General features: G+C 41.1%; 1 protein-coding gene across 1 annotated transcript in view; it reads right to left on the bottom strand.

Moving 5' to 3' along the window:
* Positions 1 to 5,433: 5,433 nt before the first annotated feature.
* OTULIN (OTU deubiquitinase with linear linkage specificity) overlaps positions 5,434 to 21,239 on the bottom strand; it is a 39,877-nt gene continuing 24,071 nt past the window's right edge. The window contains exons 5-7 of the mRNA XM_077116872.1: positions 16,738 to 16,863; positions 14,221 to 14,490; positions 5,434 to 10,531 (exon numbers count right to left, since the gene is read on the bottom strand). Of these exons, the coding sequence (XP_076972987.1) occupies positions 10,337 to 10,531; positions 14,221 to 14,490; positions 16,738 to 16,863 (591 nt within the window). The 3' untranslated portion in view covers positions 5,434 to 10,336. The remainder of the gene's footprint in view (positions 10,532 to 14,220; positions 14,491 to 16,737; positions 16,864 to 21,239) is intronic.

Here is a 21,239-nt window from a genome sequence, read left to right as displayed (position 1 = left end):
TCTTATTCTATTAATGTGCTTACCCCAAAGTTACTTGATTATCCTAATTCTGGCCACAGTTTCCCCTTTTTTTCAAACTTACATGAGATATTAAAATGTCACCGTTTGCCTTGGTAGCTAAAACCTCTAATCACTAGGTTATTTCTCTAAACACCAGGTCTTACTTAAATACAACCTATGTCTTCAGGTTTTATTTGGTATTAAAATGAATCTATTTTCTAGAACTTCAGTCATATTGAAAGTATTTCCTCAACCACCACCCCTCCAGCTTCTCAATATGTCCCATAAAAAGGGAATGCCAAAATTACAGAAATGTTTGTGAAGGCTGAGAGGAGCCAGGCCCAAAATGTGCCTGAAAATCCCTCCTGCCCAGCCTGCAGCTAAGAAATGCTTCTTACAGACCTTTCTGTGAAAAGCATTCTTTATAGAAAAGTAATGTCTAAACCACAGAAGGACGGCTCTAAACTTTTTAACTGCCTCATAAGAGCTTATATGGTATCTTATACTCTGTAATCAATAAGGATATAAATATTCTATTAATGATTTGCTGGAGTTTGCATATCTTCTTTGCTGCTCTATTACTCATCTTTTACTCAAATTCCCATATCTCACTTCTCCATCTACCATGCCTCCCTTTTATCACCCCTAATATCGACCGTGCTTTGGGAACCTGAGAGGTCCTCTTCACTTGCATCCCCAGTCCTTGTGATGGGAAGTGTCTTCATGTCCCCAGCTACCACACCAGGACTGCTGGGTTTCCACCTGCCTCCTGTGGGGTGCAGTTCCCCAACAGCAAATCAGTGAACACTGCCACATTGCTTTCAACAAAAGAGCACTGCCAGAGCTGTTACAGAACCAAGAGCTAATCTCACCCTTGATTATAAACCCTTGAATACAAAGTACAAGACAGAATTAACAAATGCAGAAAATTATTACCAAACTTTCCATTAGACTACACATCTAAAATTCCATCAGATCTTTCAAGCTTCATGCACAAAGCTCCCTTGCTCTAAAGGAAAGTGGTCTGGAGAGCCAGCTGTGGCCCCTGGTAGGGCGAGCTCTGGTCCTGCCACAGCCCCTACCCCCGCCCAATCGGGCCACACCCAGATGCACGTGTTTCGGGATAGACAGCAGTTCCTCCACCTCCCCAGCAATGACAGTCTTTATCCCTGCCTCCTGCCTCTCTCCCCAGGGCTGTTCCTGCCCCCATTTCAGCAGCCTTTCTTGGGGACACCTGTTTTTCAATGCTATTTAACTCCACCTCCTTTAGAAAAGCATTAGAATGGCCCCCAGATCCCAGCCCCAGGTGTACCTGTTCCCACCTTCATTGAGAATCCAGTTCTTCATGCTCCCAGGAGCCTAAACTGGGCCTGTTTCCATCTCTAAATATATCCTGGGGAATCCCAAAGTCTGCTGAGCCCTGACTTGTTCCTGAGCTTCAGGTGTCCAAATGCCTCCTGACCGTCTCCTCAGAGGCTCCCAGATATGCCCAACACCCAAAGCCCACCGTACACACTATGCCCCCATCCCCTGACACACTGCCTCCCCCCTCCCTGTCTTACTGTCACCTCCCCCCAAAAAACAATACCTCCACTCCTCCCCTCTACCGCATTCAAGTCACAAGCCCCATCAGTTCTACCTCCTGGTACCTCGCACATCCACACCCTCCTCTTGTCCTCTGCAGTCCCAACTTGCTCACGTGTCCCTGGTCACCCTGGGCCTGGATGCCGCAGAAATCTCCAAAATGACTTCCCTTTCCCAGGCTCATGGGATTGGACTACAGCATATATGACACCTGCTCGTGCACAACCACTCCCAGCTGCCTGACCCCCAGCACCTCTCACACTGCAGAAAGACAGTTCTAGAATGCTCTGGCCTGATGACAGCACTAGTCCTCATTCTAGGCACTGGGTTGCTGCAAGGCCAGCCCCATGCTTGCTTAGAGGGGCACCAGCCTCAGGCCCCATTCTAAAACCTGCTCCCTGACTCTTTATTCCCTCACCCACAGTGGGGGTAGAAAAGGACTGAAGTAAATACTTGAAAAGAAAAATTATCGAGATGAGTCTTCTCAAAAGGTATGTATCTACAGGATGGCTGGAGAGCTCACCCCTTAAGCCCAGTGCTAGGCTCTTCAAGAGACACTCAGAAAGTTTGAAATGAGGCCTAACATACAGGGACCCAGAGGACCAGTGTCTGACTCCCTGGAGAGTCTGGTATGAGAGTGGGTGACTGCTGTGAAAGGAGACAAAGGACAGGGGGCCCTGGGGTTGGCTGCCACATCCAGAGCTGATGAGCAAAGGGGACAAAGGTCTTTCTCATGAACTGGACCCAGGCCACTCAGACAAAAATAAAGTTGCCTTGTGATTCCATTCCTGACTCAAGCTATTTCAGCTGATCTGTTATAAATGTATGTGGAAGCACTTCAAGGGCTGGGAAGGGTTGAGGAGGGCCTAGACTTGGCCAGCTCGTCCTTGCATCCTCAGAGCTGGAACCATGCCTGGCTGGGAACAGGCACTCATTGGGGAATGAATGAAGGCATTCACTTTCCTCCCTGGAACACACTCTGACCCAAGGACAGAAGCCCACAACTCTCCCACCACAGCCTTCTTGTCTTCAACTCCCTCTTCTTGGCCCTGAAGTAGGCCCAGCCCTCCATGAATTAAGATAACCTGAACAAGTTCTTATTACAACCAGAAGAGCCCAACATTGACCCCTGATCACCCTCAGTCTCCCTATCATTTTTGCTTTTCTCACTCCCAGCAAAATCACTCCTCTGTGAAATACATACATACAAAAATCAGAAATATCCCCTAGAAAGACAGTCTAGTTAGAACACGTAACAGATGGGCAGAAGCCAGAACGGATGGCTTACAAAGGAGCCGCAAATGGCTTTTCCAGATGGAAACAGGCTCAACTTTATGCAAGAAACGCAAATGGAATTTCCAACTATCGACTCAGCAAAGATCAGAAAGTTTGGCTAGAGCTCCATGCTAGTAGGAGCCTAAGGAAACCGGCACTCTTACTCTCCTGCGGGAAAGTAAATTAATGTAAATTCACGGTACCTCCTTAGAGGAGTTTGGCAAGATGTTTCAAACATACACTCAACCAGGGGAAAAGATTAATGTCATAGGCAAAGAACATGAACAGACATGTTACAAAGAAATACACGTGACAAACATTTAGGAAAAAATGTTCAGTTATTAGAATCAAAAGCCAGTTTTCAAATTTATTTTTAGGCTATCTGTCATAGTTGACAATTACTAGGGTTACAAAGGGACAATGATGCTAATAACCTCCAATACCTGCTGGTGAGAGTGAACATGCCTACAACTTTTTTGGAGGGCAATTTGGAAGTATGTTCAAGTTTACCTCCTAGAGATGCAGAAAAAGATCCATGAATAAGAATACTCACTGCAACAATACCCTAATTGTGAACTGGAAATATCCAGTGATGTTAATTGTGTAAAGTGTTTTAAAGGTTTAGGAAAACCTTGTATATCATGCTCAAGCCCTACACAACTCAAATCCTGCCTGACTCAAGACACCCCTTAAGAAAGAATGTAGACTAAGAGGACATGATCACCACATAATACCTAAAATTTCAACTACACTAGCGTATGTCTGCTTCTAATTTTCTCGACATTCTGACGTTGAGGCACACTGTCTCCTAAATGAACAGCACGACACATGGTAACAGTTGCCTAGCTCTCTCTGTAGCATTCTCTCTCCCCAAAATTACATTCCAGTTCATTTGGGGATGCTTTTTTGGCACTAGAGGAATATTTGGATGACATTGCCATAGGCTATAATAAACATTTTGTTAAAATAACTGCACATTTCTAAATGTTGGGTTAATTTCTTTTTTTTCTTTAATTAATAATAAAAAAAAAATAACTGCACAACTTTCCTCTCGCCCACCTTGCAAGACCAGCAGGCTGGACGGCGGGGTTGTGCAGGGAGGGGCTGAAAAATCCTTCCTTAGCTCTAGGGACCTGAGAGGGTAAAATAAGCGTCACCCATGACATTTTCCACAGCAAGGGTGCCAAATCTGTTCTGCCTCCCTCCCTGGATCCAAGAAGGGGGCTGGAAGTCTGGAATCAACCCTCCCATCCCAGAAAATCAGTAAAGCATTCCTAAGCCACTCACACTGAACACAGACAACAGTTAGGGAGGTGGAGAGAGAGTAAAGGTAGGGTGGGGAGGAGGCGGTAGGGAGAAGAGACAAACATGTCAGAGAAACCACAAGAGGGCCCGGGTTTCCTGCAAGAAAGAAGTAGATGGCGAGTGGAAATGTGCCGTATAAGGACCCTCTTGTTTTAAGCACATGTAATAAAGCTGGGATTCTCTTCATCATTTAACAGATGTAAAAATATCCCTAAGGGGGCCTCCACAGACCATCTCCATTTCTCTCTACACTTCCTAGGGTGGGGGAAGGCCACAGAAGGGGACACAAAGGAAATGCTACCCTTGGGGCTGAGCACAGCACCTATCTCAGACAGTTGGAGGGAAAAGTAATTTATAGCATGTTTTAATTTACCCAAATCAATGGAGCAGCAGAGTAGATAATGGTGTTTTTTATGTCACTTAGAGCTCTTTTGGCTGCCTGTTACCAACCCAACACTCTTTTCTGACAGATGTCCAGCCCAGCCCACTGGGTTCCTCGAAGCCCAGCACCATTTTGCTCACAACACCAAAGCCCAAGTCAGTTCAAAAGATTCCCAGGCCCAGTTGTTCAAACAGAAATGCTAATTTCACACTCCATTCACTATCCCAAGAACACCTCTGAACCCAAGTCCCCTCCGCCTCTCCTCCTCTTTCAGTGACTGTGATGCATATGCAATGCATACATTCAAAAGTTCTTGCTATCACACCCCTAGATGCATGTCTACCAATCAGCTTGAATGGTTCATAAACCTTTACATTCCATACAAAGCAGGCCCCTCTTCAACAAATATCCAGCAAGGCTAGTGTGGGATGGGCTGCAGACCTGCTCTGCACTCCTGGAGCTCTTCCTCTCAGTCTCTGGTAGGTGCTTGCACCTCAATTAATCCTCACCCTCACCCAGGATAGACTATTGATGACAGATGAAGAACCTGTGATTTCTTCAAGGAGATTAACTAACTTGCCCAAATTCACCCTATTAGCAGGTGGTGGAACCGATATTGAATCCAGAGCTAAGTCCAAAACTACGTACCTAATTTGTGTGTGTGAGCATTTATCACGGGTGAGGCACCATGCTAATTGCTTCATATGCATTACCTCATTAATTCAGCACTGCCAATAGCACTTCCCCAAATCCCTGATTTCTTGGACTCCGATGAAGCAAAGGGTCAGCATCCAGACAATGAGGTCAATCTTGATGGAAAGTTATAGCGTTGGACCAAAATTTACTGGAGTCCTCAAATGCAGGCATTTCACCACAACACAGCCAGGTTTCATTTCTAAGTTTTTTATTTATATTTTACAATACTCAGCAGTTGGGTTTGCTAAAGGGACTCAATAGTAAAGCCCAAGTCAGTTCATCCTCTGACAAGGAAGACCAGAGACTTAACAGGTGACAAGAAACCTGAGACCCATGTGAGCATATGTGCAGATGGGAAGCAAGGCCCCAAAAGGTCCAGAGCCATAGGGGCATGTTTCTCAGAGCAAAGGTTTTGACAAATGCTGACATCTTACAACACGAACAGAGACACTGCTAGACAAGTCCAACAGAGGGCAGCCAGGTTCAGAATGTGTCACCTGATGCTCAACCTTCAAAGCCAAGTCCACAGGGAAGAAAAACAGTCTCCCTTGGCAAGAGTTCTAAAATCTGGTCATTATCCTCTCCTCAGTCACAATACAGAAAGTGATAACCTGCTGAAATGCAGGTCACGAAACCAAAATATTTTTATAAAATGAGAAATGAGAAGGGAGCTCATTAAACACATTCAATTTGACTTTGTTCCCATATGGAAATACTCAGAAGTAACTAGCATTACTGTAGATTGCTGCAGTTCCTTAAAAGGAATAGAGGCACCATAATTTTAGCACCATCTATGCAAAAATAGATCAAGGCAATTTTCAACATATAAATGAAACCCCCTAAAATATATACAAAAAAAAATGATTTTGAAGTTCAGAATTATATTCAACCATCCCTATTAGTAGGAAAACAACCACCAAGACTGGTATTTCCAGCCCCTTGGCTTTTCCCATTATTCCTTGTATTATTCATGTTTTGTCAATCTTTCTTGACCCAAACTTACACCCAAGAAATCAATGTGATTACTGAGAGAAAGCTCCAGCCAAGGTTTCCCTACATTAATATAATAGCCTTGGCTATTAATGGGCATTTAAGATGTTTTACTATACAGGTAACCATCAAGTCTGGGAACAAGGATATACATGATGGTTTATTGATATTGCATTTCAGTATAATTAATATCTTTTGACTTTATGACCACCCTATATATTTTAATATGTACCAACCCGTTCCACCATTCTCAGTAATTTCAATTTACCATGAGAAGAGAAAACAGGACAGCTCACCTCCATCCTCCCAGTATGTGGTGTATCCCATGCAATGGGAATGTATGTGTGCACGCACACACATACACTCACACAGCTGTTGGGCCCAGCCCAAGACTTACTGACTTCTAGGAGAAACCAGGATGATTGGCAGTTGAACCTGTTTTGCTTTGTTTCATGAATTCTGCAAACACTGAGGCAGGGGCCTGCTTTATCCACACATTCACTAAACTGCAGCACAACTCCACCAGCAATGGCTCCCTGTTCTCTCTACCTCCTTAGATCACAAATGTTATAAACCCGTTAAAAAGGGGACTTGAGTTTTAGAAGTATGAATTTGCAAAACGCAAACACAGAAGTCCTACCACACACCGAGATTTTTTATTCCTTTATAACTCAAGCACAGGAGACCTGCTGGCCATCTGTTGTCTCTGTAGTTTTTAAGTGACCTATTTAACTTTAATCTGAAACCTTCTAGGCCACTTCTTAAAGTTCCTTGGATTATTTTTAAATTACTTGATATGCTCTCAACCTTGCTAAACTATTTGGGGACTCTGTACGTCACATATTTTCCTCACACACACATAGGGGGCTTCCTATTTCTTTAAGTGGCTACATATCTTAAAAATAAAATTTATTTTTATGTACACCTACATGTAAAAGTTTCCAATAGTTTATGCGTCTAAAAATACTTTTCTGGCTTTTAAAGGGATATACCTTCAAAGTATTGCTTAAGAAAGAGAAAAAAGACCAAATGATATTTTGCATCAAAAAAAGACATAGCCAAGAAGTGCAGGTCAGTCTTTCTTACCTATGCGTAGAGATAGCAAGAGGATGATTACAGGTGACAGAACACTTCACAGTCATTATCAGCGAGGAGACAACCAGCTCTTACATAAATAGCACCCTGGGGCATGGGAAAAGGTAAAGGGGAGAGTGACAAAGCCCTAAAAAAAAAAAAACCCACAAATGTTTCTTCCGTTAGAGGTGGTGTGGTGTTAGATTCACGTGGCCTGCAATTTTATCCGATCGGCAATAAAACTGGAAGGAAAAAAAATGAAAGGATATAAAGACAATGTCTGCTTTCCTTAATCACTGAAAAATGTTATCAGACATTAAGCGTATATGTAATAGTGTAATAAAAGTGTAGACCGCTATCACATATGCCATATTCTAAGGAAGAGGAACTGCAAACATTTCAGATCAAATCTCACATATGCCAGATCATAAGTTAAAGAGCATATATTGGCTTCTTGTTGTCAATGCCACTATCACTGTTTATTGTGTATCAGTGAAATCAATGGATGTATACTCAGAAGTACCATAAGAGGTGGGAAGGGGAACTTGAAAACATTCCGAAGGAGCAGTGTTAAATTGATGTTACATATTACAAGGAAACAACATATCACAAGGAAATTATTCTGGGTTTAAATGCACCTTTAGTGTGTTCAAAGGTGTAAGTCACATGCCTGCTTAAGGTGTAGATAATCTTTCTGCCAGTACCACTGGGCCCAAAAGCCTCTGAACTCTTACAACAATTTCTGGTATAGAAAGTAAGCAGTGTAGTTCCTCCTACCTTGTAGAGCACCTTCATATCAAGGATCCCTTCTAAGAGGATTATCCTTCTGAATCCATTTTGATCCCGATTCAATTTCTATTTTGCTGATACACCCAACCAGCTCAAGACCAGAAATGTGAAATGGAATTAAGACTCTGGGTAATTGAAGTTGCATTATCAAACAGGAAATGCTATTTTTAAAGTTGGCCCACCATTTATATTTATTTCCTAACATACTGGTTCCCTGAAAACTTGGCTTCTCGTATGCTATCATTCCACTAAGCCTGGATGATGTCTAAAAGCAGAATCTGACCAGGCCTAGGAAAGACAGTAGCACGAAATACATGTGGTAAAGACCACAATGTTTGTACACATTCTAACAATATCATACATAGAGACAAGAAAAAAGTATGGAATGTAAATAATTAAGTTGTTCAGTACAAATTAGAACATTTTTCAAAATGCAAAGTTATATCAAGATCATGAGTATTGTTAGAACTCAATAGCACAAATTAACCAATGGCCAGATTCAATGTGCCTGGGGGACACAGATCCCTACTACCTTTTACAACATAAATGTTTAAAGCTGTGCTTTAAAAAATGTTCATGAATGAGATGGTGAGCATTTCCTTTTGTATATTTACTAATGCTAAAATTAAGCAGCAAAATCAACAAGAATTCATTATTACTACTTTAATTTGGCTTCCAGGCACCTATTTATTCAAAGTACCATTGCATTTCACAGTGACAAAACAAAGCCTCTCCAATGTATTCACACACATTTTAGAGCTGAATTTGATCCAGTCTAATCAATAAGCATCTAGCAAAATGTGGTGAATGTTACTGATGAGGTAATGGGAAAAACGATAGCGGTCTGCATAGTTTTATGACTCCTCTGAGTTTCTGTAACTAAGAATTTTAATTATGTAAAAGCAAAACTTAGTTTCAAGAAGCCCCCCCCCCCAATGATTAGATAGCTTATAAACTAGAATGAATTGAACCAAATAAAGATTTGAATTATAAAACAGAGCTTGTTATTTGAGGGAAGTATATTCCACAAACATTGAGCCAATTCAGAAGCTGCTAACGCAATCCTAAAGGGTGATGCGTGTGGCTCCTGTGAACAGTATCCATGCCCCACATGGACAATTCAGGCCTTCAGGAAGACCTTGTTTGGCCAGGCTGTGCACCCCCCCCACCTCCCACCCATTTACCTGGACTGGGGAAGTAATGGCCAGCAACGTTGCCTCAGCAGGCTTACCAAACCAAATCAAGGGCATATGCAGCAAAGCCACAGTTTTGATACATGCTGTGCTTGAACTTCGGGGAAATCTTAGCCAATTTGCTGTTACTCACCCCGTCACCAACTCAGTTACATGGACTTGATGATGGAAGCATCCTCAAAACTATGAAGAGGACCAGGAAGACCTATGCAAGTTTACCCCCCACCTCTAAATTTAGATTGAGTGACTAAGTCTCCTGGCCTTCGTTTCCTCTTCTAAAAGCACAATGGATGTGAACTTCCTTAAAGAGTACACTGATGAATCTTAAGAATTTAGAATAATGGCAAGTGCCTGACACTACAGCTGACAGTGTCCATGGTTTGAACAGTGCACCATCTGCACCAGGCACCCACTCCAGTCCTGCTCACGGAGGGCAACAAGTTTCTCAGTCCATCCCCATTCCCGCCTGTGACTCCTTCTCCAGCCTTCCTAATGGCCTTTCAAAAACCCATATTGGATCCAATTCTTCATATTCTATGAGACAGCCTGCTTACAATAGCTTTAATTAATATGTAAATCCAAACCACTGCTCTTCTCTCCACAGGAGGCAGAAAAGATCCTAAGAGGGATGTTATGGCTATACCGTTAACAGATTTCATACCAGAATTATAACCAATTAAGCAGATTGCATAGCAAGATCACTAGAGACCCATTACCACCTGAAAAACAAAAATTACTGTCTTACAAATTAAAAGCCAGTTTACTGTTAGAAGGAGTTTTTGATTTGAGACATAAAATACAAATTCTCCAAAGTGAGTCTCCCTTAAATCAAGAAGGAGACAAAAGTATTTGCCTTATGGAGAAAATGATGGAAAAGACCTGGTTAATTCTTTTATCAAAGGCAGTCTTCAGAACACCCCAGTCCAACTTGGGTCAGAGGCCCAAGATCTCTCTCATGGATCATTCCAAGAGATCCCGAGACCAAAGCCCAACCAAGGCCCTGCCCAGGTGCTTCACCAGGTCTGCCAGTCCATGAAGTGTGGGCACCTCACAGACTCGTCTCCTCACACACTCGCACGGGGACATTATAGTGCCGATCATCCTCAGCAATCAAGGTCACCACCGGCCAGTCCTCCGGGGGCTCAGAGGGGTAGATCGTGATGAACTCTTCAGTGTCATACTTGGAGAGCCGGTATACCTGGATGGTGTGGTGCACGGCATAGGCAAGAAGGAACATTTCAACCTGGGAAGAAAAGAGCAAACAGGTATCTGGGGAAAAGCCACACTAAAAATATGCAGTTTACCATTGTGCTCCATCCCAGTTTTCCCAAATACTGCAGAGCAATGGAAAATCCACACTTTTCCCCGCCCCTTTAGTCCAGCTGCAATCCTTCCTTTTACATGGTTTTTATTTTTAAAAAGTAGAGGATCAAGAATGGATCACATATCTCAATAAGAGACTTGCATCCAGAATATATGAAGAACTCTTACAATGAAACAAAAGACAAAAGGCCAATTTTTAAAAATAGGCAAAGGACATGAATGCCATCTTTCTCTCACAGATCTACAAATAAGCATATAAAAAGGTGCTCAACATCATTAGAGAAACGCAAATCAAAACCACAATGAGATATCTCTTTACACTCACTAAAATGGCTATAATATAAAAGACAGATGACAAGTGTTGGTGAGGATATGGAGAAATGAGAACTCTCATACACTGCTGGTGGGAATGTGAAATGGTACACGTGTTTGGAAAACAGTTTGGCAGTTGCTTGAAATGTTAATTCAGGAGACAAATATGACCCAGCAATTTCACTCCTAGGTATATACCCCAAAGAACTGAAACGTGATACATCCTCAAAAAAGATACATACATGGATGTTCAAAGGACCATTTTTCATAACAGCTAAAAAGTGGGAACAATCCAAATATCCTTCAACTGAAAACTGGATAACAAAACATGATCTATCCATACAATGGAATGTTACTCAGCAATAAAAAGGAACAAAGTACTGATACATGCTGCAACATGGATGAACCTTGAAAACAAGCTAAGGAAAAGCATCCAGACACACACGACCATGTGCTGATTCCATTTATCTGAAATGTACAGAAGAGGGAAGTCTACAGAGAGAGGAAAGAAATGACAGAAGGTCTAGTACTGGCAGAAAGAGAGAATGGGGAGTGACTGCTTATGGGCACAAGATTTCTTTTTGGGGTGACAAAATAAATTAAACTGTAGTGATAGCAGCACAACTCTATGAACATAATGAAAACCACTGAATTACACACTTTAAAGGAGAAATCAAATAGCCTTATGGTATGTGAATTATATCTCAATAAAGCTGAAGGGAGGGAAGGGGAGGAAAGAAGGGAGAATTTCTCATTATAGACCTTGTAGAAAAGGACAAACCTCAGTGTGCTCTGCAAACCATGATATACCAGGCTTTTTACTGCAAGGTATTATTAGCTATGGTTCAGGAGGCATAAGTAATCCACATTACAAATACAGATAATTTTTAAAGAACAATTTATCTTTAATCTCACCTCATCCAGCAACATTGTCTCCTACATTCTGAGGTTAACACTGACCTAGACATCGACTCTCAATGTCAGCTCAAACGTTACCCATCACAGTTCTCTATGCCTTGTAATATCTATGCCTAGCACATGGGCCTTTTCAAGTGGGAGGAAAAGGCAAGCACAAGAGTCATTTGTAAAGTAGGAAGGGAGCACTTTGGATGGATGATCTTTTTTTTTAATTTTTATTAATTTTTAAATTTTTTTTTAAAAATGACAACAAAGAAACACATTCTTAACATATGATCATTCCGTTCTACATATATAATCAGTAATTACAATATCATCACATAGTTGCATATTCATCATCATGATCATTTCTTAGAACATTTGCATCAATTCAGAAAAAGAAATAAAAAGAAAATAGAAAAAAATTCATACATACCATACCCCTTACCCCTCCCTTTCATTGATCACTAGCATTTCAATCTAAGTTTATTTTAACATTTGTTCCCCCTATTATTTATTTTTATTTCATATGTTTTACTCGTCTGTTGTTAAGGTAGATAAAAGGAGCATCAGACACAAGGTTTTCACAATCACACAGTCTAACTGTGAAAGCTATATCATTATACAGTCATCTTCAAGAAATATGGCTACTGGAACACAGCTCTACATTTTCAGGCAGTTTCCTCCAGCCTCTCCATTACATCTTGACTAACAAGGTGATATCTATTTAATGCGTAAGAATAACCTCCAGGATAACATCTCGACTCTGTTTGGAATCTCACAGCTATTGATGCTTTATTTTGTCTCATTTCTCTCTTCCCCCTTTTAGTCGAGAAGGTTTTCTCAATCCCTTGATGCTAGTCTCAGCTCATTCTAGGATTTCTGTCCCACGTTGCCAGAAAGGTCCACACCCCTGGGAGTCATGTCGCACGTAGACACGGGGAGGTGAGTTTGCGTGTTGTGTTGACTGGAGAGAGAGGCCACATTTGAGCAACAAAAGAAGTTCTCTTGGGGGTGACTCTTAGGCCTAATTTTAAGTAGGCTTTACCTATCCTTTGTCGGGTTAAGTTTCACATGAACTAACCCCAAGATTGGGGGCTCAGCCTATTGCTTTGGTTATCTGCACTGCTTGTGAGAATATCAAGAATCCAACTTGGGAGAGTTGAATTTCCCCCCTTTCTCAGCATTCCCCAAATGGGACTTTGCAAATACTTTTTTATTCACTGTTCAAATCACTCTGGGATTTATTGGGGCATCACTCTGGACAAACCAACAAATCTCATGTCCTATTCAAGGTGCCATGTACTTATGGTGTTCGATTAAGCTGTCTACATAAGTTATATTAGGAAATGCACTAGTCAAAATATAAATTTTGTACCAAATAAACATTTTTTGTTTTAGTCTCACACATAAGTTAAAATTCTAAAATATTAACTACTATCAATTTTCATACCAAATGCTACTTTAGTTGCTAGCTATTTCACTTAAAAAAAATTTTAAAAGAATTGTTAAGATTTTTAAGGAAAACATAATATATTAAATGGAAAACACTAAAAGTAGATTGTGCTAGATGTAGTGAGTCAGATGCCAACCCAAGGGATAATACAATTCTGGTCTGGGTAAAGCTCCAGACCTAGCATATCTCTAAAGGATTCACAAGCAGGCTGGACTCCACTGGCTAATGTGGTTCCATTTCTAGCTTTAAAGGACATGACCTAATGCGGCTACAGCTGCCAAGATGAAACAAGACCTTTTGGTGATTACTCCAAGTGCTTCATTTATTTGCAGCCTACCAGAATCAAGTATACCGATTCCATCCACTACCCCTCAGAAGAAAGCCCAGACTGAGATACCCTCATGGTGGTTATGAAATAGCTCACAATTCTTCGACATTCCTTCACTTGAAAAAACAGAGCCTAATTTCCCTTCCCTTGAGTGCATGATGGACTGACCTCCTTCTAACAAAGAGAATACTGTATATGTGATGGTGTGTGACTTGCAAGACTGGGTCAGAAAAAGCACTGTGGTTTCCTCTCTGCTGTCTCTTGGATCGCTCTCTCTGAAGAAATCAGCTGCCATGTGTGAGGATACTCAAGCAGCTTGGAAACACCCATGCTGCAAGAACCGAATCTTTCTGCTAAACATCAAGCGAAGAACCAAGGCCTCCTGCCAACAGGCATATAACTGAGCCATGTGGGAACTGTCTCCTCCAGGCTCAGTCAGACCTTCAGGTTACAGCAGCCCCAGCCAGTATCTGACTGCCATCTCATGAGATCCTAAGCTGGAAGCACTCAGCTAAGCTGCTCCTGAATTCCTTACCTACAGAAACTGAGATGGTAAATGTTTGATGGATAAAGCTGTTATGTTTTGGGCATACACCTCCCCAAAGCCACAACTCACCTGTTCAAGGCCACCAGTGTGCCCCACCTGGTTTAGGTGATTCCTCAGCAGCTGTCCAGGGTCATTCGAAGTGTCCCGAGCAAACAGGAGCACAGAGAAAAATGGAACATCCTTTCCCTTCTCTTTATCCTCATATAGTTCAATGGCTCTGTTTAGCATGAGAAATTTTACAGCTTCATAGAGACTGTATTCCTCTTCTTCATTTGTGAACAGTTCATCACAAGCTGTCTGCCTTGCTTCTGCAGTTCTCATTTCAGCCAAGCCTGCCCACTACAATAATAGTTAAATAATTAAAAATTTTGTTCTAAAAATCTCTGGTTTATTTCCATACTCTAAGTACAAAAGTGTTTTCAAAAATAGGCAAACATGGGTCATATACCAGTGCTCATGCATTCGAATTTCCAGTTCAAAGAATGGTATTTCTTATACTACAGAAATTTCTTATTCATCTTTTTTCTCATTAAATTGAAACAATAGTGCGATACAAGGAGAAGCACTGGGGCTGTGGAACAGGAATTTCAATTTCCCTAACTTACAAGGCAACGATTGAAATGGTCAAAGAGAACCACTATGGAAGGGCTAATGTGAGTGTGTGTGACGCTATGAAGGGTAGCTAAAGTTCCTACTCTCCTTAAGGGGCTTATGGGAGATGTTACAACCCAGAAACACAAAGCCAACCAAAAAAATGAAGATAGACAAGGAAGATTATGGGGTCTCCTGAACAGCAGGGGTGAAACCTGGAGCATGTTGCCTATGTCTCACATGTTTCTAGATGCACACCAAGTTGGCAATCAAGAGTATGGCCCCAGAGAGACTGTGTGGATGGAATTTAGGCCTTACTACTGAGTAGCCAGGGATTTCTGCAGGCTGCTTAACTGATCTTTGAGCTTAGTTTCCATGTCTGTAAATGGGATATTCACAGCAACTACACCTTGGTAGTTGTGGGAACTAAATAACACATGAAACTTTTGGTGGAGAGCCTGGCACAAAGGTATTGTTTAGTAAATGCTGGCTAGATTATTAAGGAATAAGTTTAAATGTTATTATAAATTGTTATTCCCCAACATGAGAGTCTAATTACAGCAAGCACATCTAATAAAGCAGAAGTGGCACCTTCCTAAGACCTTAAAAGAGATGAAAAGGAAACTGTCAACTGCGGCTGACATCAAGAGCCCTCCTGCTCACTCACACAGGCCAGAGCTGGGCCTCTTCCACTGACACAGGTACTGGGTAAGCAAGCACAGGTCTCCAGCCCCAACAGAATCCTAGACTACACTCCAACAGCGTTCCAAAAGACAGGGAAAATAGAATAAATAGAATTCTTCTTCTCATCTCTCCCTCCCATTTCTTTTTTTTTTTTCGCATGGGCAGGCACTGGGAATCAAAGCCAGGTCTCTGGCATGGCAGGTGAGAACTCTGCCGGCTGAGCCACTGTGGCCCAACCCCCTCTCATTTCTTTATAGTGGAAGAAAAGTAAAACTACAGGACTTGCTTTAATGGCTTGCTTTCAAGAAAATATTTCTAATCTTTATAAATAGAAACCAGGTTCCAGGAAGGCAGGAACCTTCCTTCATTGATTCAATAAAAGATGCCTGTATGTGCCAGGCTCTGTGATAGGCACTAGGTATAAAGAAATGAATAGGAAGATCTTTCATGGAACTCAGAATTCAACAGGGAAGGCAGATCTTTAAAAAGGAAACAAAGAGATCACCAAATGGGGTAAGTGCTATGACGGACAAGAACAAATCACCTTGAGAAGCCATGTTTGAAGTGTCCTTACCTGTACCACCACTACCTCCACCTCTTACAAAGCCTGATGCAATAAACAGGCTCCCAACTCAGGGTTCCTGGTAAGGAGGGCTTTAAGCTGCTCAAAGGCAAGCAACCCAGGGGTCAGGGTGGGCTAATGTGCAAGCATACAACCCAGATGAGAATGCCAAAGAAAGGTAGTATTTTTAAAACAAAATTAGTAAGAGATAGCAGGTCAAGTAGCTCTCTTCAGAATTCTGTTTCAGAGAAACCCTCAGGACAGTTCCCAAAGGACAAGTTACTAAATCTTCGCACTGGAAAATCATAATGATAAATTATTATTTATCATTAATAAATAAATGGAGACTGAATCTTAATGCATAAATATATCTGGGAAGAATTTAATAAACATGAGTTAGTACTGCTTGATAATGTTATTAAAAAATACAGACTAAATGATATCCCTAAAACTTGTAAAGATGACTTAGAACAAGACTACGTTTATTAAGGTTTCCTTTCTAGAAAGTTAAACATTTTACTATTTGATAAAATAATACCTATCATTTCCTCCAAGAATATATGATTTTGACATTTCTCCATTTTTACCAAAGACCTCGTGGGAAGACCATGTTCATTTAAAATTATTATACCTAAAAACTAGCCAAGAGCATTCAGTGGTTTGCTGGGTGGAGGTAAAAAGTGGCCTACTGGGCAATCAGGAGCAAGAGCTTTGCACTTATCAGAGATAGGACATTACATGGTCCAAACCTTCTTCCTTAGCAGAGTGAGGGACTCCGTAATTTTACCAACAAGGTCCTCGCTCTTCCCATCAAATTTCAATCCAAATTTCCACTGCTTGATCCACCTGTATTTGCTGATCAGTTTTTCTGGTAACTAGAGTGTGAAGAAACAGAGACACAGAAGTATTAACATTCCAAGAAACCCATCACAGCATTAGAGATATAAGAAACCAGGGGAGTCTACAAATCCTACCTCCCATTTCCAGAATTAATTCATGTGATTCTGTCATCTGGATTTAGGAAGGAGGACCTAAATCTGAAAGTTGATAAATTCTGAAGAGGGCTGCTAGAGTGAAACAGTGGTTTTGGTTGAGAAGCAAAGTCATCACCTATCCCATTAGATTCTAAACATATCTAGGAACATTCCACAGCAATATGTAAGGAGAAACTAAGGCCAGGTCAACATGGCATCTTCACATAAATCGTATCCAGGCTACTGGGCCCACTGGAAGCCTCCCCACCACAATCTAACTCATGACCCAGGAAAGTACTTCAGAGCATGTGAGATGGCCCAGGATAAAATTAAAACCTGCCCTTTTCCTGATAAGGAAAATAAAAACTTAATTTCGAATTTTAAAAACAATCTACTTAATAGAAAACCATCTTTTTACTAAATATTAACACAGATACTCAACATTTTAATATTCAACAAAATAATATCAAGCTAGTTTAACTGCCTAATCATTATATTTAGCAAGGTAAAAAGAAAAAAAGTGAATAAAAAGAGCAGGGGTTAAGAGTACTGTGACTACCTAAACCATGAAAGTAGTGATGGGTGAACTACATTATCAGTCTACTTTTTTTCCCTAGAGATTCCGTCATTATTTTTTCCCTAAATATCAACAGAATCTGGAGTTTGAAAGGCAAAATGAGGTACAACTTGATCAATGACAGCACGGGAACTCACAGACTCCCAACATCTTGGGTATGTCAAGAAAAACTCATAATTAGGACGGACATAGGCATATTACTTTACTGTTTTAACATTCAGAAAAGGGGGAGAAAGTTCACTTTCAAGTTAAAAGATTGTTGGAGATTGAATCATGTCCTCCACAAAAGCCCAACCCCTAATCCTATGGGCATGAATTCATTGTAAATAAAACCTTTGAAAATATTATTGGGTAAGATGGGGCCAAACTGAATGAGGGTAGACTTTAATCCAATATGAATAAAGCCCTTATCAGCAAAGGAAACCAGATATAGAGGGACATGATGGAAAGTAGTCAGAAGCTGGAAATTGCCCAGAAAAAAAGTAGACACTGCACATGTATTACTGTTTCAAGTAAGCTAAGGAATCCCCAAAACTGTAAGCCAGCCAGAAGATACTGACATTGTGAGGAAGCAAACCTTCCAGCTTCTGAACCACGAGCCAATAAAGTCCTATTGTTAAGTCAACCCACTGTATGGTATTTGTTTTAGCAGACAGGAAAATAAAATAAAGATGATTAAAAAAAATAATAACTAAATCCTACAACATCCTCCATGGACTCTGAACTTATTTAACTGCTATTACTACAGTTTTAAATGAGGCCTTAAGTTTAATTGTACTGGAACCTAAAATTCTCAAGACCCTTTCATGAATACTAATTCCAGTTTTACCTTCTCAATCTACAGCAATTGTGTGAAACTAAGGTGATGTCATCACTGCAAATAAAACTACAGCAGGGCTGTAAATGACTTTGCAAGTACCACAGTGATGGCAACCCACAATCACTCATTAAGGGGTGGGTGGTGGTGAGTGGGTCATGTTCTCTCATCTTACGATGATGATGGCAAACAACAATTTAGCCAAGCACTACTGGGTGAAACGCAGTACCAGCCCAGTAGAATTCATGTCTACACTATCCTGTGCTTTGGTAATGAGAACAGTTCTGCTACAAAACCTTCAATTCAGGTTCTTGGGCTTATCATCAGAACTTAAAATGCCCTCAAGTGGCAACAAGCTGAAATTACAACTGGAAACAAAACCTGCAACTAAGCAGAAAATACTGGATATCACATGTGGGCTGGGAAACCAGAGGGTGAAGGGAAGCAGAGAAAGAACCTGCAGTTATTTAGAAAACAGGTCCAATACTCTACTGAATTCCTTGGAGACCCCAAAGATACTAAATTTACACACAGAAACATAAAAAAAAAAAACCGCAGTGGTCAAAGCATTTGCTAGAGTAGAAATTACACAGTTCAGGGTTGTAAACTGCTAGGAGATACAAAGATCCTGGAGTGAAAACCAGAAACTATAAGGAAAGAATAATGGAATTGGAATTATTTATTCATAAGAAAAAGCAATATAACTTGAAATGCTTTCAGGGGTTAAAATAAAATACACGGAAATACAAAATAGTTCTATCTTTTCCCAAAGATACTAAATTTACACACAGAAACATAAAAAAAAAAAACCGCAGTGGTCAAAGCATTTGCTAGAGTAGAAATTACACAGTTCAGGGTTGTAAACTGCTAGGAGATACAAAGATCCTGGAGTGAAAACCAGAAACTATAAGGAAAGAATAATGGAATTGGAATTATTTATTCATAAGAAAAAGCAATATAACTTGAAATGCTTTCAGGGGTTAAAATAAAATACACGGAAATACAAAATAGTTCTTCTTTTCTACTAAGGACAAAAAGACGGGACTTCTGTTAAGAATAAGAAAGAGACTTCCGGAGAAGATGGCGGCTTAGTAAGACACGCGGGTCTTAGTTCCTCCTCCAGAAAAGCAACTAAAGAAACAGAAACAATACGAAACAGCTCCCGGAGTCACGACAGAGACCAAAAAGACAGCGTACCCCATTCTGGAACAGCTGAACGGGCAGGGAGAATCTGCTGCGGTGAGATACCCGAGGGGCGTGCGTTTTCCCGGCCGGGGCGGCTGGCAACTGGGGTCCCCTCCATGCATGTGGCTCCCCGGTCTGACTGGGAACATTGGATAGCGGGGCCCTCCCGTCACGCTTGGCGTTTCGGGCCAGCTGGGCAATTAGGACCGGCACTCTCCCAAGCCGCAGCGGCCAGCGACCCCCGCCTCCACGCGCGGTTTCTCGGGCCGACTGCCGTGCAGACAGACGAGCGCCACGAGCGCCACCTACTGGGCAGGAAAAGAAAAACAGAGCCCAGAGATTTCACAGAAAAACCTTTCAACCAGCTGGGTCCCACACCCAGAGAAATCTGATCAAATGCCCAGACACCAGCAGAAAATAATGGATGACGCTCGGAAAATTGAAGATATGGCCCAGTCAAAGGAACAAACCAATAGTTCAAATGAGATACAGGAGCTGAGACAACTAATGCTGAATATACGAACAGAAATGGAAAAACTCTTCAAAAACCAAATCAATAAATTGAGGGAGGACATGAAGAAGACATGGGCTGAACAAAAAGAAGAAATAGAAAATCTGAAAAAACAAATCACAGAACTTATGGGAGTGAAGGACAAAGAAGAAAAAATGGAAAAAACAATGGATACCTACAATGGTAGATCTAAAGAGACAGAAGCTACAATTAGTGAACTGGAGGATGGAACATCTGAATTCCAAAAAGAAACAGAAACTATAGGGAAAAGAATGGAAAAACTTGAGCAGGGGATCAGGGAACTGAATGACAATATGACGCGCACAAATATACGTGTTGTGGGTGTCCCAGAAGGAGAAGAGAAGGGAAAAGGAGGAGAAAAACTAATGGAAGAAATTATCACTGAAAATTTCCCAACTCTTATGAAAGACCTAAATTTGCAGATCCAAGAAGTGCAGCGCACCCCAAAGAGAATAGACCCAAATAGGCGTTCTCCAAGACACTTACTAGTTAGAATGTCAGAGGTCAAAGAGAAAGAGAGGATCTTGAAAGCAGCAAGAGAAAAACAATCTGTCACATACAAGGGAAACCCAATAAGACTATGTGTAGATTTCTCAGCAGAAACCATGGAAGCTAGAAGACAGTGGGATGATATATTTAAATTACTAAAAGAGAAAAACTGCCAACCAAGACTCCTATATCCAGCAAAATTGTCCTTCAAAAATGAAGGAGAAATTAAAACATTTATAGACAAAAAGTCACTGAGAGAATTTGTGACCAAGAGACCAGCTCTGCAAGAAATACTAAAGGGAGCACTAGAGTCAGATACGAAAAGACAGAAGAGAGAGGTATGGAGTAAAGTGTAGAAAGAAGGAAAATCAGATATGATATATATAATACAAAAGCCAAAATGGTAGAGGAAAATATTATCCAAACAGTAATAATACTAAAAGTTAATAGACTGAATTCCCCAATCAAAAGACATAGAATGGCAGAATGGATTACGACCCAGCAATACCACTGCTAGGTATCTACTCAAGGGACTTAAGGGCAAAGACACAGACGGACATTTGCACACCAGTGTTTATAGCAGCATTATCTACAATTGCAAAGAGATGGAAACAGCCAAAATGTTCATCAACAGATGAGTGGCTAAACAAACTGTGGCGTATACCTACGATGGAATA

This window comes from Tamandua tetradactyla, chromosome 9 (assembly GCF_023851605.1).
Source record: "Tamandua tetradactyla isolate mTamTet1 chromosome 9, mTamTet1.pri, whole genome shotgun sequence".
NCBI classification, from domain to species: domain Eukaryota; kingdom Metazoa; phylum Chordata; class Mammalia; order Pilosa; family Myrmecophagidae; genus Tamandua; species Tamandua tetradactyla.
The sequence above is the reverse complement of the archived record's forward strand: the minus strand, read 5'-3'. Positions and strand labels throughout refer to the sequence as shown.